Source organism: Macaca fascicularis, chromosome 3 (assembly GCF_037993035.2).
Source record: "Macaca fascicularis isolate 582-1 chromosome 3, T2T-MFA8v1.1".
Taxonomy (NCBI): domain Eukaryota; kingdom Metazoa; phylum Chordata; class Mammalia; order Primates; family Cercopithecidae; genus Macaca; species Macaca fascicularis.
This window is the reverse complement of record NC_088377.1, coordinates 198,517,764-198,536,596: the sequence shown is the minus strand read 5'-3', so window position 1 is coordinate 198,536,596 and position 18,833 is coordinate 198,517,764. Positions and strand designations below refer to the sequence as shown.

Genomic DNA, 18,833 nt, shown 5'->3' with positions numbered 1-18,833 from the left:
CTCCCTTACTTTCCAGCTTCATCTCCTGAACTTCTTTCTATTAGTCAATTCTCCACTCTCTGGACTCTAAACCTTGGAGAGCCCTGGGGCTCAGTTCTTCATCTCTTTTCTTCTCAGCCCAGATATTGCCTCTGAACCTGAGGCCCCTATCCTCAACTGCCCCCCATTAAGCCTCCATAAGAATGCCTCCCTCCCCACACCTGCTCCTGCTCAGACCTTCCCCAGGTTAGTCAACATGACCTCCATCCTTTTAGTTCTCAGAACAGAACCCAGGCGGTCCCCTTACCTTCTCTTGTCCTCACACATCCCAACATCTGATTCATCAGCAAATCTCCTTGAATACGATGACTTCTTACCAGCACTACCACCAGGACGTAGGCAGCATCATCACTCCAACTGAACGACGTGACACTCCATCTGGTGTCCCACCTTGAGTGCGTGACCAATGCAAGCTTATACCAAAGCCAAGGAGGCCCATGACAACACAGGCCAGATTCTGCCAGCCCTCTGTTGGTGTCGCCAGGAGTCCCCACTGGCCTGTCTTACTCCAGAGCGTGACCTCCACCACTTTACTTACTGCTGCCTCTCAAAGCTGATTTTGAGTTTAGAAACAACAAAATTAACACCATACACCTTCATTTGGCTTTTATTTCAAAAAGTTACATTTGCTAAATCTAAATGAATATTTAAATGTTTAAAAGGATTTACATGGGCCCTATTTTATCATTATTTTGAGACAAGGTCTCTGTCACCCAGGCTGGAGTGTGGTGGTGCCATCATGGCTCACTGCAGCCTCTACATCCCAGGCTCAAGCAATCCTCCCACCTCAGCCTCCCAAGTAGCTGGGACTACAGACACACACCACCACGTCTGGCTACTTTTCTTTTTTTTTTTTTAGCAGTAGAGACTAGGTCTCCCTATGTATGCCTAGGCTGGTCTTGAACTCCTGGGCTTAAGTGATCTTTCCACCTTGGCCTCCCAAAGTGCTGGGATTACAGGTATGAGCTACTGCACCCAACGCTATTTTTTAGATTATTTGTTGTCTTTATTGCACAAATAAGAGCCAAAGATAAACAGGAGACTTTAAGTAGGGCCAGCAAGAGTGTGTGCTTCTAACCTTCATGGTGACAAACTTGGCCCAGAAAAAAGAGAATGGTCTCAATATCATACTGATCCATTCTCCTCATGAATTTCAGATGTTTAACTATTGCTTGGGAGTGATGAGAAAAATAAACAGGAAGTAATAACTCAACAGTAAGCAAGACTTACTTAATCCAAGGGCAGAAAGAATTTACCTTGTGGTGCTAAACCTACAGTGAGAAATCTTTTTTTTTTTTTTTTTGAGACAGAGTCTGGCTCTGTCGTCCAGGCTGGAGTGCAGTGGTGCGATTTTGGCTCACTGCAAGCTACGCCTCCCGGGTTCATGCCATTCTCCTGCCTCAGCCTCCTGAGGAGCTGGGACAACAGGCGCCCGCCACCACGCCCGGCTAATTTTTTGTATTTTTAGTAGAGATGGGGTTTCACTGTGTTAGCCAGGATGTTTTTGATCTCCTGACCTAGTGATCCACCTGCCTCGGCCTCCCAAAGTGCTGGGATTACAGGCGTGAGCCACCGCACCCGGCCAAGAAATCTTATTTAGGTGCAGCAATCAACTGAATTCAGGAATACATCTCTCATTTTTACTGTAGAATCTAAACCATTTGTATTTTATGGTTAATTCTGAAGAAATAAACTTACATAGAAAACCGTCTTGCCGGGTGCGGTGGCTTGTGCCTGTGATACCAGCACTTTAGGAGGCTGAGGCAGGCGGATCACTTGAGGTCAGGAGTTCCAGACCAGCCTGGCCAACATGGTGAAACCCCATCTCTACCAAAAATACAAAAATTAGCCGAGCAGGGTGGTGGATACCTGTAATCCCAGCTACTCGGGAGGCTGAGGCAGGAGAATCACTTGAACCAGGAGGCGGAGGTTGCAGTGAGCCAAGATTGCACCACTGCACTCCAGCCTGGGCAACAGAGTGAGTCTCAAAAAAAAAAAAAGAGTTTAGGGTTCAAAACAAGGTTTTTTTTTTTTGAGACGGAGTCTCACTCTGTCACCCAGGCTGGAGTGCAGTGGCCGGATCTCGGATCTCAGCTCACTGCAAGCTCTGCCTCCCGGGTTTACGCCATTCTCCTGCCTCAGCCTCCCGAGTAGCTGGGACTACAGGCGCCCACCACCTTGCCCGGCTAGTTTTTTGTTTTGTTTTTTTTTTTTTTGAGACAGAGTCTTGCTCTGTGCTCCAGGCTGGAGTGCAGTGGCGCGATCTCGGCTCACTGCAAGCTCCGCCCCCCCGGGTTCACGCCATTCTCCTGCCTCAGCCTCCCGAGTAGCTTGGACTACAGGCGCCCGCCACCTCGCCCGGCTAATTTTCTTGTATTTTTAGTAGAGACGGGGTTTCACCGTGTTAGCCAGGATAGTCTCGATCTCCTGACCTCGTGATCTGCCCGTCTCGGCCTCCCAAAGTGCTGGGATTACAGGCTTGAGCCACCGCGCCCGGCTGTTTTTTGTATTTTTTAGTAGAGACGGGGTTTCACTGTGTTAGCCAGGATGGTCTCGATCTCCTGACCTCGTGATCCGCCCGTCTCGGCCTCCCAAAGTTCTGGGATTACAGGCTTGAGCCACCACGCCCGGCCAAAACAAGGTATTATACAAGAGAAGCTCTGCCTCTTTAAGGGCTAAGGCAACTAAAATGACTAGTATTCACCTCAATTTAGATGTTTAAAGCTTCAGCAAATTCAGTGAGCATTTTACAAAAGGATGCTAATGATGGAGAAAAAGAAACTTTCCAACTTTTGAAAATCTCAATATAAATTGTTAAGTGCCAATATTATACTACATAATACAATAAATGCACACTGAATTCTACTGTAATAAAAAATTATAAACCATGCTGAAGTTATACAATCTAATTAAAATTTTCAAATATATAACCAAGATAATATCAAATAATCTGATTTATAGGCATGCCATTCCAATTAAATCAATATTCTAAAGCAAGAAAAAAAGCCATTTTCAAATAGAATTCAAATATGATAAAGGCTTAGCCTCAATAAATATTCTGAACTTAATTGGCTTAAATGGACCTAGGTGCTTCTATCTGTAAAAAAAAGTTCAAGATGACATTACCACATCCTTGGGCTGTTTATTTATTCCCTGTCTGCAGCCTGATTTACAGGCGATAAAATGCAATCATGACCCACACCAGAAGCAAGAATCATTTGCTAATGGAACTTTTAATTGAGAAGTGGCCAGTGACAGGAGGTAATTCTCCCTCTGTAGGATCACTCCTGAAGACCTCTTTGTACTTTATCACAGTAAACAATCACTAACATATGCATTAAAGAAAATTTAAATACATTATGACCCAATAAATATCATAATCAATCAATATACAATTTTCATCTCTTAAAGACGTAATGTTCAGGTACCACACTATTAGTTGTTGTACTATTACACTTACTTAGATCTGAGCAATTTTTAGCATGTTAGTACAAAGTTTAACTCTGTCATCAGATGGTTGATGTTTTGGAAGTTGGTAACCCCTTGGGAATTTCCATGCAGAAAATAATGTAAGGAAAGTCTTAAATATGTGAAACTAAGTTAACTACCATCCTCAAACAACTATAGTTTTGTTATTAGTCTAAACTTTACTATTTTAAACAGACTTAATAAGATATAACTTACATAAACTTCATTTGTGGGAGAAAGGTTTAAAATCACAAATTCTCTTCCCTGGATCTTGTGTAAATATATATACATTCCAAAGTACAGTATTGTACAATGACATCATATTCAGAATAATTTCAATTATAAGCAATATGTCAATAAACAGGAGAAAATGAGTTTATCCTCACCAGACTTACATAACTATTAGCTTCTACATTAATCAAGACTGGATGATTTATACATTCAGGAAGAAAAAGTCGTATATAATCTTAAGGTTTAATTCATGCAGATAAAATTAATGCTCTATCTTCTGTAACTGCATTGTGCGAAAACCACTAAGTTTACAGTATTTCAGGTTAGCCTAGCAAAACACTCACCTTTATTTTCACATATATATTATTAAGTTAGAAGGTTCTTGGGCTCACTTTAACAGAAAGAACTATGGGATTTCATTGTAAAGATTTTCTTTTCTCTTTTTTTTGAGACAGAGTTTTGCTCTTGTTACAAAGGCTGGAGTGCAATGGTGTGATCTTGGCTCACCACAACCTCCGCTTCCCAGATTCAAGCGATTCTCCTGCCTCAGCCTCCTGAGTAGCTGGGATTACAGGCATGCACCACCACGCCCAGCTAATTTTGTATTTTTAGTAGAGACAGGGTTTCTCCATGTTGGTCAGGCTAGTCTCGAGCTCCCGACCTCAGGTGATCTGCCCGCCTTGGCCTCCTAAAGTGCTGGGATTACAGGTGTGAGCCACCATGTCCAGCTCATTGTAAAGATTTTCATACAATGAATTATGAAATGTACATCCTCCAGAGGAAGCTGAAACTGAGAAGTAGGCTGTGTGACCATCAACGAAGAGAGAGATGCTATCCGCAAACTGAAACCAAAGCCAGCTCACAAATCAACATCAAATCAACACCTGAAATCTGCCACCTGAACTATGGCGAGCCTGAAGATGATGATATAACACATACCGTTACGGTAGTGAAGTCATGTTGGAGCCCTTTCTCAAACCTGAAGAGCACTTAAAATCACTGGGAGTCTGAACAAAGAAATAACTGGGGCTGTGACAATGCATTTCAGAGAGACACAAATAAAGGGGAATTATTCTATATCCAGGATAGACTGATTCCTTCCCACTACCCCTGCTTAACAAGGCTGCGGTTCTACTCCCATTTGCTATAAATAAATACACACATACCCCATACTGCAAAGCTACAGTAATCAAGACCATATTGCGTAAGGGCAGACCCACAGTGTTAAGTGTATGGTCTACTAATTTTCAACAAGGGTGGCAAGAACATGAGGATGCCTAACTCATACAATCTACAAAAATTAACTCAAAAAGGATCAAAGACCAAAATGTAACAGTTAAAACTACAGAACTGTCAGAAGAACATACAGGTGGAAATCTTTGTGATTTTAGGTCAGGGAATGGATAAGACACCAAAAACAAGCAACAAAAGAAAAAAAAAAACATTAGACTTCAAAATTAAAAGTGTTCGTTCTTCAAAGGAAATCATCATGAAAGTGAAGAGACCACCCAGAGAAGGAAGAAAATACTTGCAAATCATTTACCTGACAATGTTTTAGCTTCCTCAGAGAATATAAATTTCATAACTCATTGCATTTCAGGGACTTAATAATAAAAGACAATCCAATAAAAAAATAGGCAATGGACTTGAATAGACATTTCTCAACAGAAGTCATGGAGCACATGAAAAGATGGTTAACATCATTGGTCATCAGGGAAATTAAAACCACAACGAGACACCAATTCCCACCCACTAGAATGGCTGTAATGAAAAAGACAACACTAAGTAAGTGCTGACAAGGATGTGGAGTCACTGAAACCTTCACAAATTGCTGCTGGGATTGTAAAAGGTTGCAGACACTTTGACGTGGAGTACTGTACGACCTAACACTTTCATGCCTAGGTATATGCCCAAGAAAAATGAAAAAACTATGTCCAAATAACAGCCTGTATACAAATGTTTGTAGCAGCATTATTCATAATAGCCAAAAGGTGGAAACAATGCAAATGTACCATTGCACTCCAGGCTGGGATGAATAAGTAAACAAAATGTGGTGACTGGGTGTGGTGGCTCACACCTGTAATCCTAGCCTTTTGAGAGATTGAGGCAGGAAGACTGCTCGACACCAGGAGTTCAAGACCAGCCTGGGCAACATGGCGAGAGCCTGCCTCTACAATAAAATGAAACAATTAGGAGTGGTAGCAAGCAACTGTTGCCACAGTTGGCAGGCTGAAAGCAGGAGGACTGCTTAAGCACAGGACTGAGCTGTGTTTGCAGCAGTGCACTCCAGCCTAGGTGGCAGTCTGTTTCAAAATGAACAAAACAAACTCCAAAGTGTGGTATATCCATACAATGAAATAAGAGTCAGCCCTTAAAAGGAGTGAAGCTCTGACCTATTAGGACATTAATGAAACCTGAAAACATGCTAAATCAAAGAAGCCAATAACAAAAGGTCACAAATTTATAGTCGATAAAACAAATGATTCCACTTATATGAAATGTCCAGGAAAAAAAAAAAATCCATAGAGACTGAAAGTAGATGAGTGGTTGGCCAGGGCTGGGGGAGGAAGGGCAGGATAGGGAGGGACTACATAGGGTTTCCTTTTTGGGATGATGACACTGCTTCCAAGTTAGATATTGGTGATGGTCACACAGCACAGTGAATACATTAAAAACCACTGAACTGTACACTTTAAAAGGTTCAATTTTCCATGATGTGAGTTATATTTTAATAAAACTGTTATGTAAAAGAAGTCATAAAAGTACCATCTGTTTTGCAGGCACTGATTTCCAATTAAGCTACTTCTCAAAACAGGCACTCCATGCACTATGCTTCTCGGAGAACAGAACTACCAATGAGATAAAGAAATTTTATTACAAAGTTGAAAATGAGTATAGCTCTGATTAATTCTTACAGAAATTAATCACAATAGCAACATTAATTTCTAATTTATTTATTTATTTTTATTTTTATTTTTTGAGACAGAGTTTCACTCTGTCACCCAGGCTGGAGTGCAGTGGTGCAATCTCGGCTCACTGCAAGCTCTGCCTCCCGGGTTCACGCCATTCTCCTGCCTCGGCCTCCCGGGCAGCTGGGACTACAGGCGCCCACCACCACGCCAGGCTAATTTTTTATAGTTTTAGTAGAGACGAGGTTTCACCATGTTAGCCAGGATGGTCTCGATCTCCTGACCTCGTGATCCGCCCGCCTCGGCCTCCAAAGTGCTGGGATTACAGGCATGAGCCACCGCGCCCGGTCTTAATTTCTAATTTATTTAAGAATGTTAGTAACAGGCCAGGTGCAGTGGCTCACACTTGTAATCCCAGCACTTTGGGAGGCTGAGGCAGGTGGACACTTGAGGTCAGGAGTTCAAGACCATCCTGTACAACATGGTGGAAACCCCTATCTCTGCTAAAAATACAAAAATTAGCTGGGCGTGGTGGTGCACACCTGCAGTTCAGGAGGCTGGTGCAGGACAATCCCTTGAACCTGGGAGGTGGAGTTTGCAGTGAGCAGAGATGACGCCACAGCACTCCAGCCTGGGCAACAGAGCGAGGAGAGACTCCGTCTCAAACAAACAAACTAGCTAATAATAATTCCTGAATACTCAACTTGATAAATGTTACTCTAGCAGGTAGAGCTGTGTCCCCCCAAAAGACAAACTCAAATCCTAATCTGTGAATATAACCTTCTATGGAAATGAGGTATTTGCAGATAATCAAATTAAGATGAAGTCACACTGGATCAGGGCAGGACCCAACTACAATGACAGGTGTCCTTATTTTAAAAAATAGAAGGCAATGTTGACACAGACACTCAGGGAGAAGTCCACATTAGAGCAGAGGCAGAGATCAAAATGATGAATCTACAAGCCAAAAAAGGTCAAGGGCTATTGGCAAGACCAGAAGAACGGATTATTCTAGAGCCTCTAAAAAGGAATCTATGTTGCTGCTGACACCCTGAGTTTGGACTTCTGGCCTCTAGAACTGTCAAATAATACATTTCAGTTTTTTTTTTTTTTTTTTTTTTTTTTGGAGACGGAGTCTCGCTCTGTCGCCCAGGCTGCAGTGCAGTGGCGCGATCTCGGCTCACTGCAAGCTCCGCCTCCCGGGTTCACGCCATTCTCCTGCCTCAGCCTCCCGAGTAGCTGGGACTACAGGCGCCCACAACCGTGCCCGGCTAATTTTTTGTATTTTTAGTAGAGACGGGGTTTCACCGTGGTCTCGATCTCCTGACCTTGTGATCCGCCCGCCTCGGCCTCCCAAAGTGCTGGGATTACAGGCGTGAGCCACCGCGCCCGGCACATTTCAGTTTTTCTAAGCCCCCCTCCTCACCCCCAAAAGCATGTGGTGATTTGTTGCAGCAGTCCCAGTAAACTTATAGTCACTAGGCAGTAACTTACTGTCTTAGTCCATTTTGACTGCTTATAGTGGAAGACCTGAAACGAGTAATTAATAAAAACTGAAATCCATTTCTTATAGCTGGAAGGCCAGGAGCCCAGGGTCCAGGGGCAGCCCCTAGTGAGGCCTTCTCAGTGGTGGGGACTCTGCAGAGTCCAGAGGCGGCACAGGGCATCACAAGGTTAGGGGCTCCCTCCTGTAAAGTCACCAAGGCCCCTCCCACAATAAACCACTCATTCATTCATGAAGGCCGAGCTCGCATGATCTAATCACCTCTTAAAAGGTTCCACCTCTCAATACTGGCACACTGGGGATCAAGTTTCAACACGAGTTTGGAGGGGACATTCAAACCATAGCACCTACTTACACAACCATACAAATTTGTTTCGTGCAGTGCTTTTGCAACATTTAGCATCCAAATTTAAAACACACAGTATTTTATGATAAACTTGGATAACAACCACACATAAACATAAAATGTCAACATCTTTTGGTCCGAGGTCTATTTTTATATGAAGGTTACTTTACCTTTCCAAGCATTCTGCCTAGGAAGTAGTAATGTCTGGCAAAAGAATCTCCCACAAGCATCTGAGCAGCCGGGTTGGGGTACAGAAGCCCTTCATTAGTAGTCTTAAAGAACCCCTGGTTAGGGTTAAATCCTGACTTCAGTAGTTCATTTAAAAACTCTCTGAAAATACCACCACCATCAATGCCAGCTTCATCCAGGCCATGGGCATTGAGCAAGTGCACACGGATCCGCTTTTTCAAATCAGGCTCTGTTCAAAAAAATGGGAGGGTGAGGAGGAAAGATGTTACAAGAAAGCAATAACATCAACTGGCCTTACAGGAAGGCTTGGGGAAGGGGTGTGAGGATCTTAGGGACATTTTAACATAGGACTCAAAACAGCAATGACATTATCATTATTTTTTGAGACAGAGTCTTGCTCTGTCACCCAGGCTGAAGTGCAGTGGCATGATCTCGGCTCACTACAACCTCTGCCTCCACGAACTCTCAGGGAGTTGGTCCTCCAGAGTCTACAGCAAGCTTGTCCTCAACCTGCAGCCCACAGGCCGATGTGGCCCAGGATGGCTTTGAATGCGGCCCAACACAAATTCTTAAATTCTTAAAACATTAGGTTTTTTTTTTTTTCCTTTTTTCTTTTTTGAGACGGGGTCTCCTTCTGTCATTCAGGCTAGAGTGCAGTGGTGCCATCTCGGCTCACTGCAACCTCCGCCTCCAGGGTTCAAGTGATTCTTCTGCTTCAGCCACCCCAAGTAGCTGGGACTATAGGTGTGCGCCGCCATGCCTGGCTAATTTTTCTATTTTTAGTAGAGATGGGGTTTCACCATATTGGCCAGGCTGGTCTCGAACTCCTGACTTTGTGATCTGCCCGCCTCAGTGTCCCAAAGTGCTGGGATTACAGGCATGAGCCACCGCGCACAGCCTGTGATTTTTTTTTTTTTTTTTTTTTTAAAGCTTATCAGGTATCGTTAGTGTATTTTACGTGTGGCCCAAGACAAATTATTCCTCTTCCAATGTGGCTCAGGGAAGCCAAAGGATTGGACAACCCTGATCTATATGATCTTTTAATAGCTGTATTTGGCTGAAAAGGGGGAAAATTACTGGTTATATAATTTGCCACAAAGAGTAAATTAAGGCCAGGTGCAGTGGCTCATGTCTGTAATCCCAGCACTTTGGGAGGCTGAGGGGGGTGGATCGCTTTGAGGTCAGCAGTTCGAGACCAGCCTGGCCAACAAGGTGAAACCCCATCTCTACTAAAAGTACAAAAACTAGCTGGGCATGGTGGCACATGTCTGTAATCCCAGCTACTTGGGTGGCTGAGGCCGGAGAATCGCTTGAACCCGGGAGGCAGAGGTTGCAGTAAGCCAATATCGTGTCACTGCACTCCAGCCTGCGTGACAGTCTCAAAAAAAAAAAAAAAAAAAAGTAAATTAAAACATTGTCTTTGGGCACAGAGGTTCACTTCTGTAATCCCAGCACTTTGGGAAGCCAAGGCAGGACTGCCTAACGCCAGGAGTCCAAGACCAGCCTGGGCAACACCAGCAAGACCCTTTCTCCATAAAATATTAAGAATAGCTGGGCATGGTGGTGTGTGCCTGTAATCCCAGCTACTCAAGAGGATCACTTGAGCCCAGGAGTTTGAGGCTGCAGTGAGCTATGACTGCACCACTGCACTCCAGCCTGGGTGAAAGCGAGACCCCCATCTCTAAAATAAAAATTAAAAAACCCCCAAAACAGGCCAGGTGCGGTGGCACGAGCCTGTAATCCCGGCACTTTGGGAGGCCAAGGCAGGTGGGTCACCTGAGGTCAGGAGTTTGAGACCGGCCTAACATGGTGAAACCCGGTCTCTACTAAATACAAAAAAAAAATTAGCCAGGCATGGTGGTGCACACCTGTAATCCCAGCTACTCAGGAGGCTGAGGCAGGAGAATCACTTGAACCCAGGAGGCGGAGGTTGCAGTGAGTCAAGATCGTGCCACTGCACTGCAGCCTGGGCAACAAGAGAGAAGTTCCGTTTCAAAAAACAAACAAAAACCCAAAACCAAAAAAACCACAAGGTGGACCAAGTTAGGATGTGATCTGATAAACAGGCTGCATCAGAGAACAGCTTTGGGAAAGTAAGTGAAATGTCCTTTATCTTTTCGTGAGAAAGTTCTACAGGTGCTTTGCAGAAAAGATAGGGTGAAGGAGAGGCGAGAGTTGGGGAGAAGCTGCTGCATGAAGTCAGGGGAAGTGGGAAAGCACCAGCACATAGCGTACATTTGACACTTTCACAGACCCCACGCGCTGCCGCCCTCTGTCGGCTTTGGTGCACAGTCACCCACACATATCTGCCCTTGAGCATCTCAAGGGACACATAACCTTTAGAAGCATCCTGGAAAAGGGGTTTAGCAGAGAATGCTTGATACAGCCTCCAGGCAATCTCCTCAAAACCCTGTTTATCTCAACATTGCTATGTACACACGTCAGTAATTTTGAAGTTTCAGTACCTGGAGTGTAAATAGTCTATGATATGTGTCAAGTAGGGCAAATAAAATTTACTGGACTGACTGAGGCTTACAGCCACCACATACCAAGTTCCCACTCACTGAGCAATGGTCGCTGACTGAATGGACAAGATGGGGCCACTCTGCACAACAGCAAGGATGCAGTGCTGCCTGGCTGTGCCACCCAACCTCTGGGTCAGTGTCCGTGTCACCCTTGGGAATCAGGTAAACACATCTAAGCCATTTGGCTCCAGCTTGCTTTCCTGCTTCTGGAAGAAATTTCCTCTGCTTCAGGAAGAAATGGTAATTCTGCCCATTAAATGAGATAAAATAAAAGTAACCAACCAACAAAAGCAGACAAGTGAGGCTCTCCAGAACTGATGACAGCAGAGCACGGAGCCAGCTTTGCCTCATTCTCACCTAAGAGTCAATGACAGTGTGAGCTCCAGGCCCCAAGGGAACTGTGTTACCCACTTTATAATTCTTACAGCAATCCCATGAGGGAATGTGACAGTTTCTCCCAATATTCCACACTGTAACAAGGTGGTGCAGTGCAGGCAGGGAGTGCGTGGGCATCCCTGTGAGACCCCAGCCCCTCTCTGCTCTCTGAGCACCAACTGCAGGAGCAGCCATCAGCCTCTTTGCATTTCACTCAGTCAGCTTATGGGTAACGGGGGCGAACATGCACACTTCAGAGAACTGCTCCGAGATGAGGCAGACCAGCATCCTACAGCATGGGTTCGCTTCAACGACCAGATGGTATGTGGAATAATCACATTAGTTGATTATATGTAAATTATTAGTCAAAAACGCACCTCAAACCATTCTCTCACAAGTAAATTAATGATTCTGAGATATCTGACTTTACTAATTTGCCTAGCAAAACACCACATTTTAACACATGGCTTAATCATTCTTATAGTACTTGACAACATTTATAAAGATTTTAAGCATTACAGTATAAACATCATGAGAAGATTCTTCCAAATCTTTTAACTTCAATGCAATTATTAGCATGCATTTAGGGAGGTGGGGTGTGATCAGTTTTTAAACAATTTTTAAAGCTTAAGGATTCATTAGGAAATTTGAGGTTTGTTATAACTGGACAGTAACATCAAAGAATCATCTACGTGGAGTAGTTTTAAAGTTAATTTTAAATTGCTGGTAAATAAGAAACACGTTCTACTCTGGCTGAAGAGCTTACAGCCCCCTACTTGCAAGTACCCCGCACCACAGCACCTGCGCCCTCGGAGTGCCCCTCACCTACAAACTCAGCTCCTCCCCTACAGGTGCCGCTCCAGAACTGCCTCTGGTAAGGCCCTTCGACGTTAAACAGCTCACTCTTCTCTAAACACTACACGATCATTGGCAAACTCATTATTTTGTCACATCTACTTTTTTCCCCCTGGGATTCAACCACAAATTGAACAAGCATCTACTGAGCACCAGCTGTGTACACCAAACAAACAATTCCATCCCAAGCTGTAAAAACCTTCAGGGTCAAGTGGGAGAGATGAACATGAAATCTGCTAATAAAAATACAACACCAGAACTATTAAGAATTGATTTATAAGGTACTGTGGGACCCCAAAACATCTCTCAATTAGACAATTAGTTAGATTAGGAGTCTCTCATTTACACCAAATATTCTGAAAACACAATCAGATAGGCAAGGGAAACCTGGCCCTGTGGAGAGGCCACAGCCTGTACGCAGACCTGAGTTCACTCGGTCTTAGCTGATGACACTCGGCATCAGAGGGCCATGGCAAAGATTCAATGCCAACAGTAAATTGTGTGAAAAAATAAAAGCTTGAAATAGAGTAAGGAAACAACTGATGTTAGCTTTCCTCCACTGTTCCAATATTATGACAAAATTAGCTCTTTACGTAAGCAATAAAAATTACTAGAAATCAGGTTTCATTTCCTTAGAAGAAAATTAAGTTGTTCCCCTAGAAGAAAAGGCAATTGTCATTTCACATCGGACAACCTGTCACCTTCCAAAAATTGGGTAAGATGATTTCATTTTTAATTTTAGATCCAGCCTAAGCTTTCATTTTAATCCCTTTGGCATTGACCAACACTGAATTAATGTATTATCATAATCACAATATTTCGAAGTTAAAACTGCTAATATATTAAAGGTTAATAGCACACAAACTTTGAAGACTAAGTATCAAATATTAACATAAGACAAAATGTGCCAGTGAGCTCCAAATGCTATCCAAATTGCTGTTACAATATAATCCTCCTTTACTAATGGCAGTGTCATTGAAGCACACTTATCTTTTTATAAAGAAACTTGGATTGCTATGGCATTTATTTTAGTATATTTAATTTGGCTTACAATTTGTGATTTTATATAAATATTTATACAAAAACACAGAACGTAAATGGCTGCCATCGAGATTTTTAGAATGACAGCTTGCAAACTAAATTTTTGGGGCAGACATTGGGAGGTGGGGAACCGGTTACTTTCTTGCCCTTTAAAAATAATTAATATTTTTTAAAGGCTTCTGTTGTAGTAACTGTCAATTTTAGAAATATTACTTAATAACATGTCTCCCAAATCTGACTTGCTATACTTTTTTTTGGAGACTGGGTCTGGCTCTATTGCCAAGGCCGGAGCAGTAGCACAATCAGGGTTCGACTGCAGCCTTGACCTCCCAGGCTCAAGTCATCCTCCCGCCTCAGCCTTTTGCAGAGCGCAGACAACAGGAGCACACTAATATACCCAGATAAGCTCACTTTTTTTTTTTTTTTTTTTTGAGACGGAGTCTCGCTCTGTCGCCCAGGCTGGAGTGCAGTGGCCGGATCTCAGCTCACTGCAAGCTCCGCTTCCTGGGTTTACGCCATTCTCCTGCCTCAGCCTCCCGAGTAGCTGGGACTACAGGCGCTGCCACCTCGCCCGGCTAGTTTTTTGTATTATTTTTAGTAGACACGGGGTTTCACCGTGTTAGCCAGGATGGTCTCGATCTCCTGACCTCGTGATCCGCCCGTCTCGGCCTCCCAAAGTGCTGGGATTACAGGCTTGAGCCACCGCGCCCGGCCCACTTTTTTTTTTTTTGTCAAGGCAGGGTCTCAGTACGTTGCCCAGGCTGGCCTCTAACTCCTGAGCTCAAGCAATCCTCTCGCCTCAGCCTCCCAAAGTGCCGGGATTATAACTGTGAGCTGCCATGCCCAGCCGCACATTTCAGTTTTTAAGTCATTATGGAACAAGATGATGGACACAAATTTTTAAACCACCACCATTTTCTAAAGCAATTCCCTAGCCTCCATCTGCCAAATAAGACATCTAGAGAATTATATATACCATTTTCTGGAGAAAGTTTGTCATAAGCATCTTCATAAATGTAATTTCTTCTTATTGTGACATTAATTCCATCCAGAAATGGACCATCTCCTTGAACTTCTTGCTTATCTGCATAAATCAACCTCTGAAAGATCTAACAAACAAGGAAAGCTGTAAGGTTATTAGGAACAAAAGACCTGTTACAAGTTACCAAAGAATAAACTGCTAAATCTTATCTTTGTATCTTCATAAATTCTGAAATAAATGCTAATAGTCAAGGTATCAAATAGTGATTTCTATCAATAAATATATAGATAATATATAATGTATATCATATTTAAATATTTCGAATGTTGCTCCTTTGCCCAGTTAAAAATAAACTTTAAAAATCCAGCCAGGCACTGTGGTTCATGCCTGTAATCCCAGCTACTTGGGAGGCTGAGGCACGAGAATCTCGTGAACCCGGGAGGCAGAGGTTGCAGTGAGCTGAGACTACACCGCTGCACTCAGGCCTGGGTGACAGAGTGAGACTGTCTCAAAAATAAAATAAATTAAAATTAAAATTAAAACCCCATGCTATAGAATATTTTCATTTATAAATCCTTTATAAAAACTTACGTAGAACAGCTTTGTAAAAGCTGTATACTAACACTAGTAGAAATATCTCTATGACAAAATTCAAATAATCTTTTTGATGTTAAAAATCCAGTAGAGGGAGCTCAGGAATTACGTGAGTGAGTGAGAGAGACAGAGAGAGAGACAGTGTGTGAGTGTGTATGCACGTGCAGGGAGGGTTTCGTGAAGGGACATGAAGAGCTTCAAAAGAAACTCTTTTGTTCACCATATAAACAGAGTGTACAGGCCTAAAAAATACACTCTTGAAGCCATTACTGGAGAACGGAACCAGCTAATCTTCAGAAATTTGGTAAAAATAATTGACAAATAAAAACAAAACATTTTAAAATGTGGAAACATATATAAACAAAATTTTGTACATCCAAGACACCAGACAAGGAATTAAGATATTTGTCCATTTCTTTTTTTATAAAAAGTAAAGTGGCGGGCGCGGTGGCTCACGCCTGTAATCCCAGCACTTCGGGAGGTGGGCAGATCACAAGGTCAGGAGATCGAGAGCATCCTGGCTAACACGGTGAAACCCCGTTTCTACTAAAAATACAAAAAATTAGCCGGTGTGGTGACACGTGCCTGTAGTCCTAGCTACTTGGGAGGCTGAGGCAGGAGAACCGCTTGAACCTGGGACGCAGAGGTCGTGAGCCAAGATCATACCACTGCACTCCAGCCTGGCGACAGAGGAGACTCCATCTCAAAAAAAAAAAAAAAAAAAAAAAAAAAAAAAAAAGTTGTGTTTCCAGGCCGGGTGCAGTGGGTGATGCCTGTAATCCCAGCACTTTAGGTGAGATGGTGGCTTGCGGCCAGAAGTTTGATGCTGCATTGAGCTATGATCACAGTGCTGCTTTCTAGCTCAGGTGACAGAGTGAGATCCCATCTCAGAAAAATAAAAATAAAATCTGATAAATAACTTAAACATGAATGTACAGAAGCGTATCTTCACAAAAAATTGGCATTTTCAAAAACAATGCAAAATATTTTCCCCCCTTTGAGACAGGATCTTGCTTTGTTGCCCAGGCTGGAGTGTAAGTGGCGCCATCTTGGCTCACTGCAACCTCTGCCTCCCAGGCTCAAATGATTCTCCTACCTCAGCATCCCGAGTAGGTGGGACTACAGCTGCACGCCACCATGCCCAACTAACTTTTGTATTCTTTGTAGAGACAGGGTTTTGCTATGTTGGCCCGGCTGGTCTTAAACCCACGGGCTCGATCTGCCTGCCTCGGCCTCCCAAAGTGCTGGGATTACAGGCATGAGCCACTGTACCTGGCCAAACAATGCAAAATTTAATAGAGAAAAATGACGTTAGACCCTTGTTATAAGAAATCTATAGTGTAAAAGGGCTTTCCACCAGTTGTAACTAAGAAAATACTTTGTTTGTAAAAAGAGGTATCTAGTTGGGTTTTATAAATCATTCTTACCTATTTCAACCTAATGAGAAAGTATGTTATGTAATCAGCTAGGCACTAGGCACCTTTAGAGATTTCTTTGGTGGGTGTGTTAATTTCTTAACACTAATATGATACGTAGTGACAATAAATAAACCAAATTGCATACCTTTACTCGTTCCTCAAATGGAACCACAAAAGGCAACTCTGTCAAGACGGCAAGCTGTCTTTCCTCAGACACAGACAGCGGCGGGGACTCCAAACCCACTACAACACATTTTAAAACCTTAATTAGTTCACTTGCACTTTCCGTTGCATTCCCACTGACAATTATTAAGGTGAAGGCTCATGAAATCATCCTGATTAACTCATTTATCTAAATCCAGTTCCAGGAAAACACCCCCGCCTCAGGCAGACCCACGAGCCACGCACAGTGCGGGATCAGCATAGAAGTCTGCAGTAGCTCCCAATACACACCGTGATCGAACACTAAAGATGTCCTCATCAAGAACTACACTTCTGCTCCCGCTGTCTAGCATGTCTCAAGTGCACAGCTAGCCCGAGCACTCGCGGTGAGACCCGACCGCAGCCAGATTCGGCATGTCCTTTCTTCTCCTACTATGGCAACAACCATCCTCCCAGACCAGGCGTGTGTGCATGAGATCGTGCCTGGGAGAAGGTTGTATACACAGTGGGCCCCAGGCAGTATTTCACGAATAAACGCGTATCCCATTCCTTTCCAACAATAAATCATAAATTGGCCTCTTAAAACTCATTTCAAGGAGCTGGGGATGGCAAATTATGCCTGTAATCCGAGGCTGAGGCGAGAGGATCCCTTGAGCTCAGGAGTTTGAGAAACTGAGCAACACAGAGAAACCTTGCCTCTACAAAAAAATTTTTTTAAAAACTAGCTGGGCATGGTGGCACACACCTATAGTCCCAGCAATGCAGGAGGCTGAGGTGAGAGGACTGCCTGAGACTGCGGAGTTCAAGGCTGCAGTGAGCTGCGATTGCACCACTGCACTCCAGCCTGGTGACACAGTAAGATCCTGTCTCAAAAAAAAAAAAAAAAAGGAAAAAAAAAGTAAAGTGTTACGTGAAGGTATCTGAGACATCATATCAAAAGCACAATTTCATTAAAGAAAAAAAAGGTAAATGGGATTCTATCAAATTTAAAACTTCTCCTCCTTGAAAGACACTGCTAAGAAAAGAAAAAGACAAGCCACAGATTGGGACAAAATATTTGCAAATACATATCTGATAAACTATATCCAGAATAGCTTTGTAACTCTCAAAATTCAATAACTAAAAAACATGTTCACAGGCAGTGTGCAGTGGCTCACACCTGTAATCATAGTACTTTGGGAGGCCAAGGTGGGAAGATCCCTTGAGCCCAGGAGTTAAAGGTCAGCCTGGGCAACATATGCAGATTCCAACTCTACAAAAAAATAAAATAAAAAATTGGCCAGGTGTGGTGGCACATGCCTGTGGTCACAACTACTGTGGAGGCTAAGGCATGAAGATCACCGAAGCCCAGGAAGTCAAGGCTGCAGTGAGCCGTGATTGCACCACTGCGCTCCAGCCTGAGCAACACGGTGAGACTGTCTCTAAAAAAAGAAAAAAAACCAAAAGAAAAAATCAAATTCATGAAAAAGATGCTGAATATCATTAGTTGGCTGGCAGATACAAATTAAAACCACAATATGATATCATTTCCCACCTTTTATAATGGATAATTTTTTTTTTTTATATAGTCTTGTATTGTCATCCAGGCTGGAGTGCAGTGGCGTGATCTTGGCTCACTGCAACCTCTGCCTCCTGGGTTCAAGCGATTCTCCTGCCTCAGCCTCCCAAGTAGCTGAGATTACAGGTGTCCACCACTCGCCCAGCTACTTTTTTGTATTTTTAGTAGAGATGGGGTTTTACTATGCTCGTCAGGCTGGTCTTGAACTCCTGACCTCGCGATCCGCCCACCTCGAACTCCTAAAGTGATGGGGATTACAGGAGTGAGCCACCACGCCCCGCCCATAAAATTCTTTTCAAAATGACAACTATAATTGCCAGTGAGGACTGGGAGCAACAGGGGCTCTCATTAATTGCTGGTCTGAACGCAAAGCGGTGCAGCCACCCTGGAGCACAGTTCTGCAGCTTCTCATCAAGTTAAACATCAACTTGCCAAATGTCTCAGGATTCTTACTCCCAGTGAAACTTACTCCATGTCAAACAAAATGTATGTTCACAGAAAAACCTGTACATAGATGTTTATAGCAAGTGTACTCACATTCCCAGAGACTGGAAAAAAAAAAAACCAAATGTCTTTCAACGAATTAATGGATTCACAAACTGTGGTGCATCCCCACACTGGAATACAGCTGAGCAAC

General features: G+C 43.3%; 1 protein-coding gene across 7 annotated transcripts in view; it reads right to left on the bottom strand.

Annotated features, from left to right (window-relative positions):
- The window catches only part of UBE3C (ubiquitin protein ligase E3C), a 138,623-nt gene that overhangs the window by 33,398 nt on the left and 86,392 nt on the right, over nt 1–18,833 (bottom strand). For all 7 annotated transcript variants that reach the window (XM_005551280.3, XM_045388054.2, XM_045388051.2 and 4 more), the window contains 3 exons: nt 16,622–16,719; nt 14,459–14,591; nt 8,668–8,915 (listed from right to left, as the gene is read on the bottom strand). In XM_005551280.3, coding sequence (XP_005551337.3) covers nt 8,668–8,915; nt 14,459–14,591; nt 16,622–16,719 — 479 coding nt within the window. The remainder of the gene's footprint in view (nt 1–8,667; nt 8,916–14,458; nt 14,592–16,621; nt 16,720–18,833) is intronic.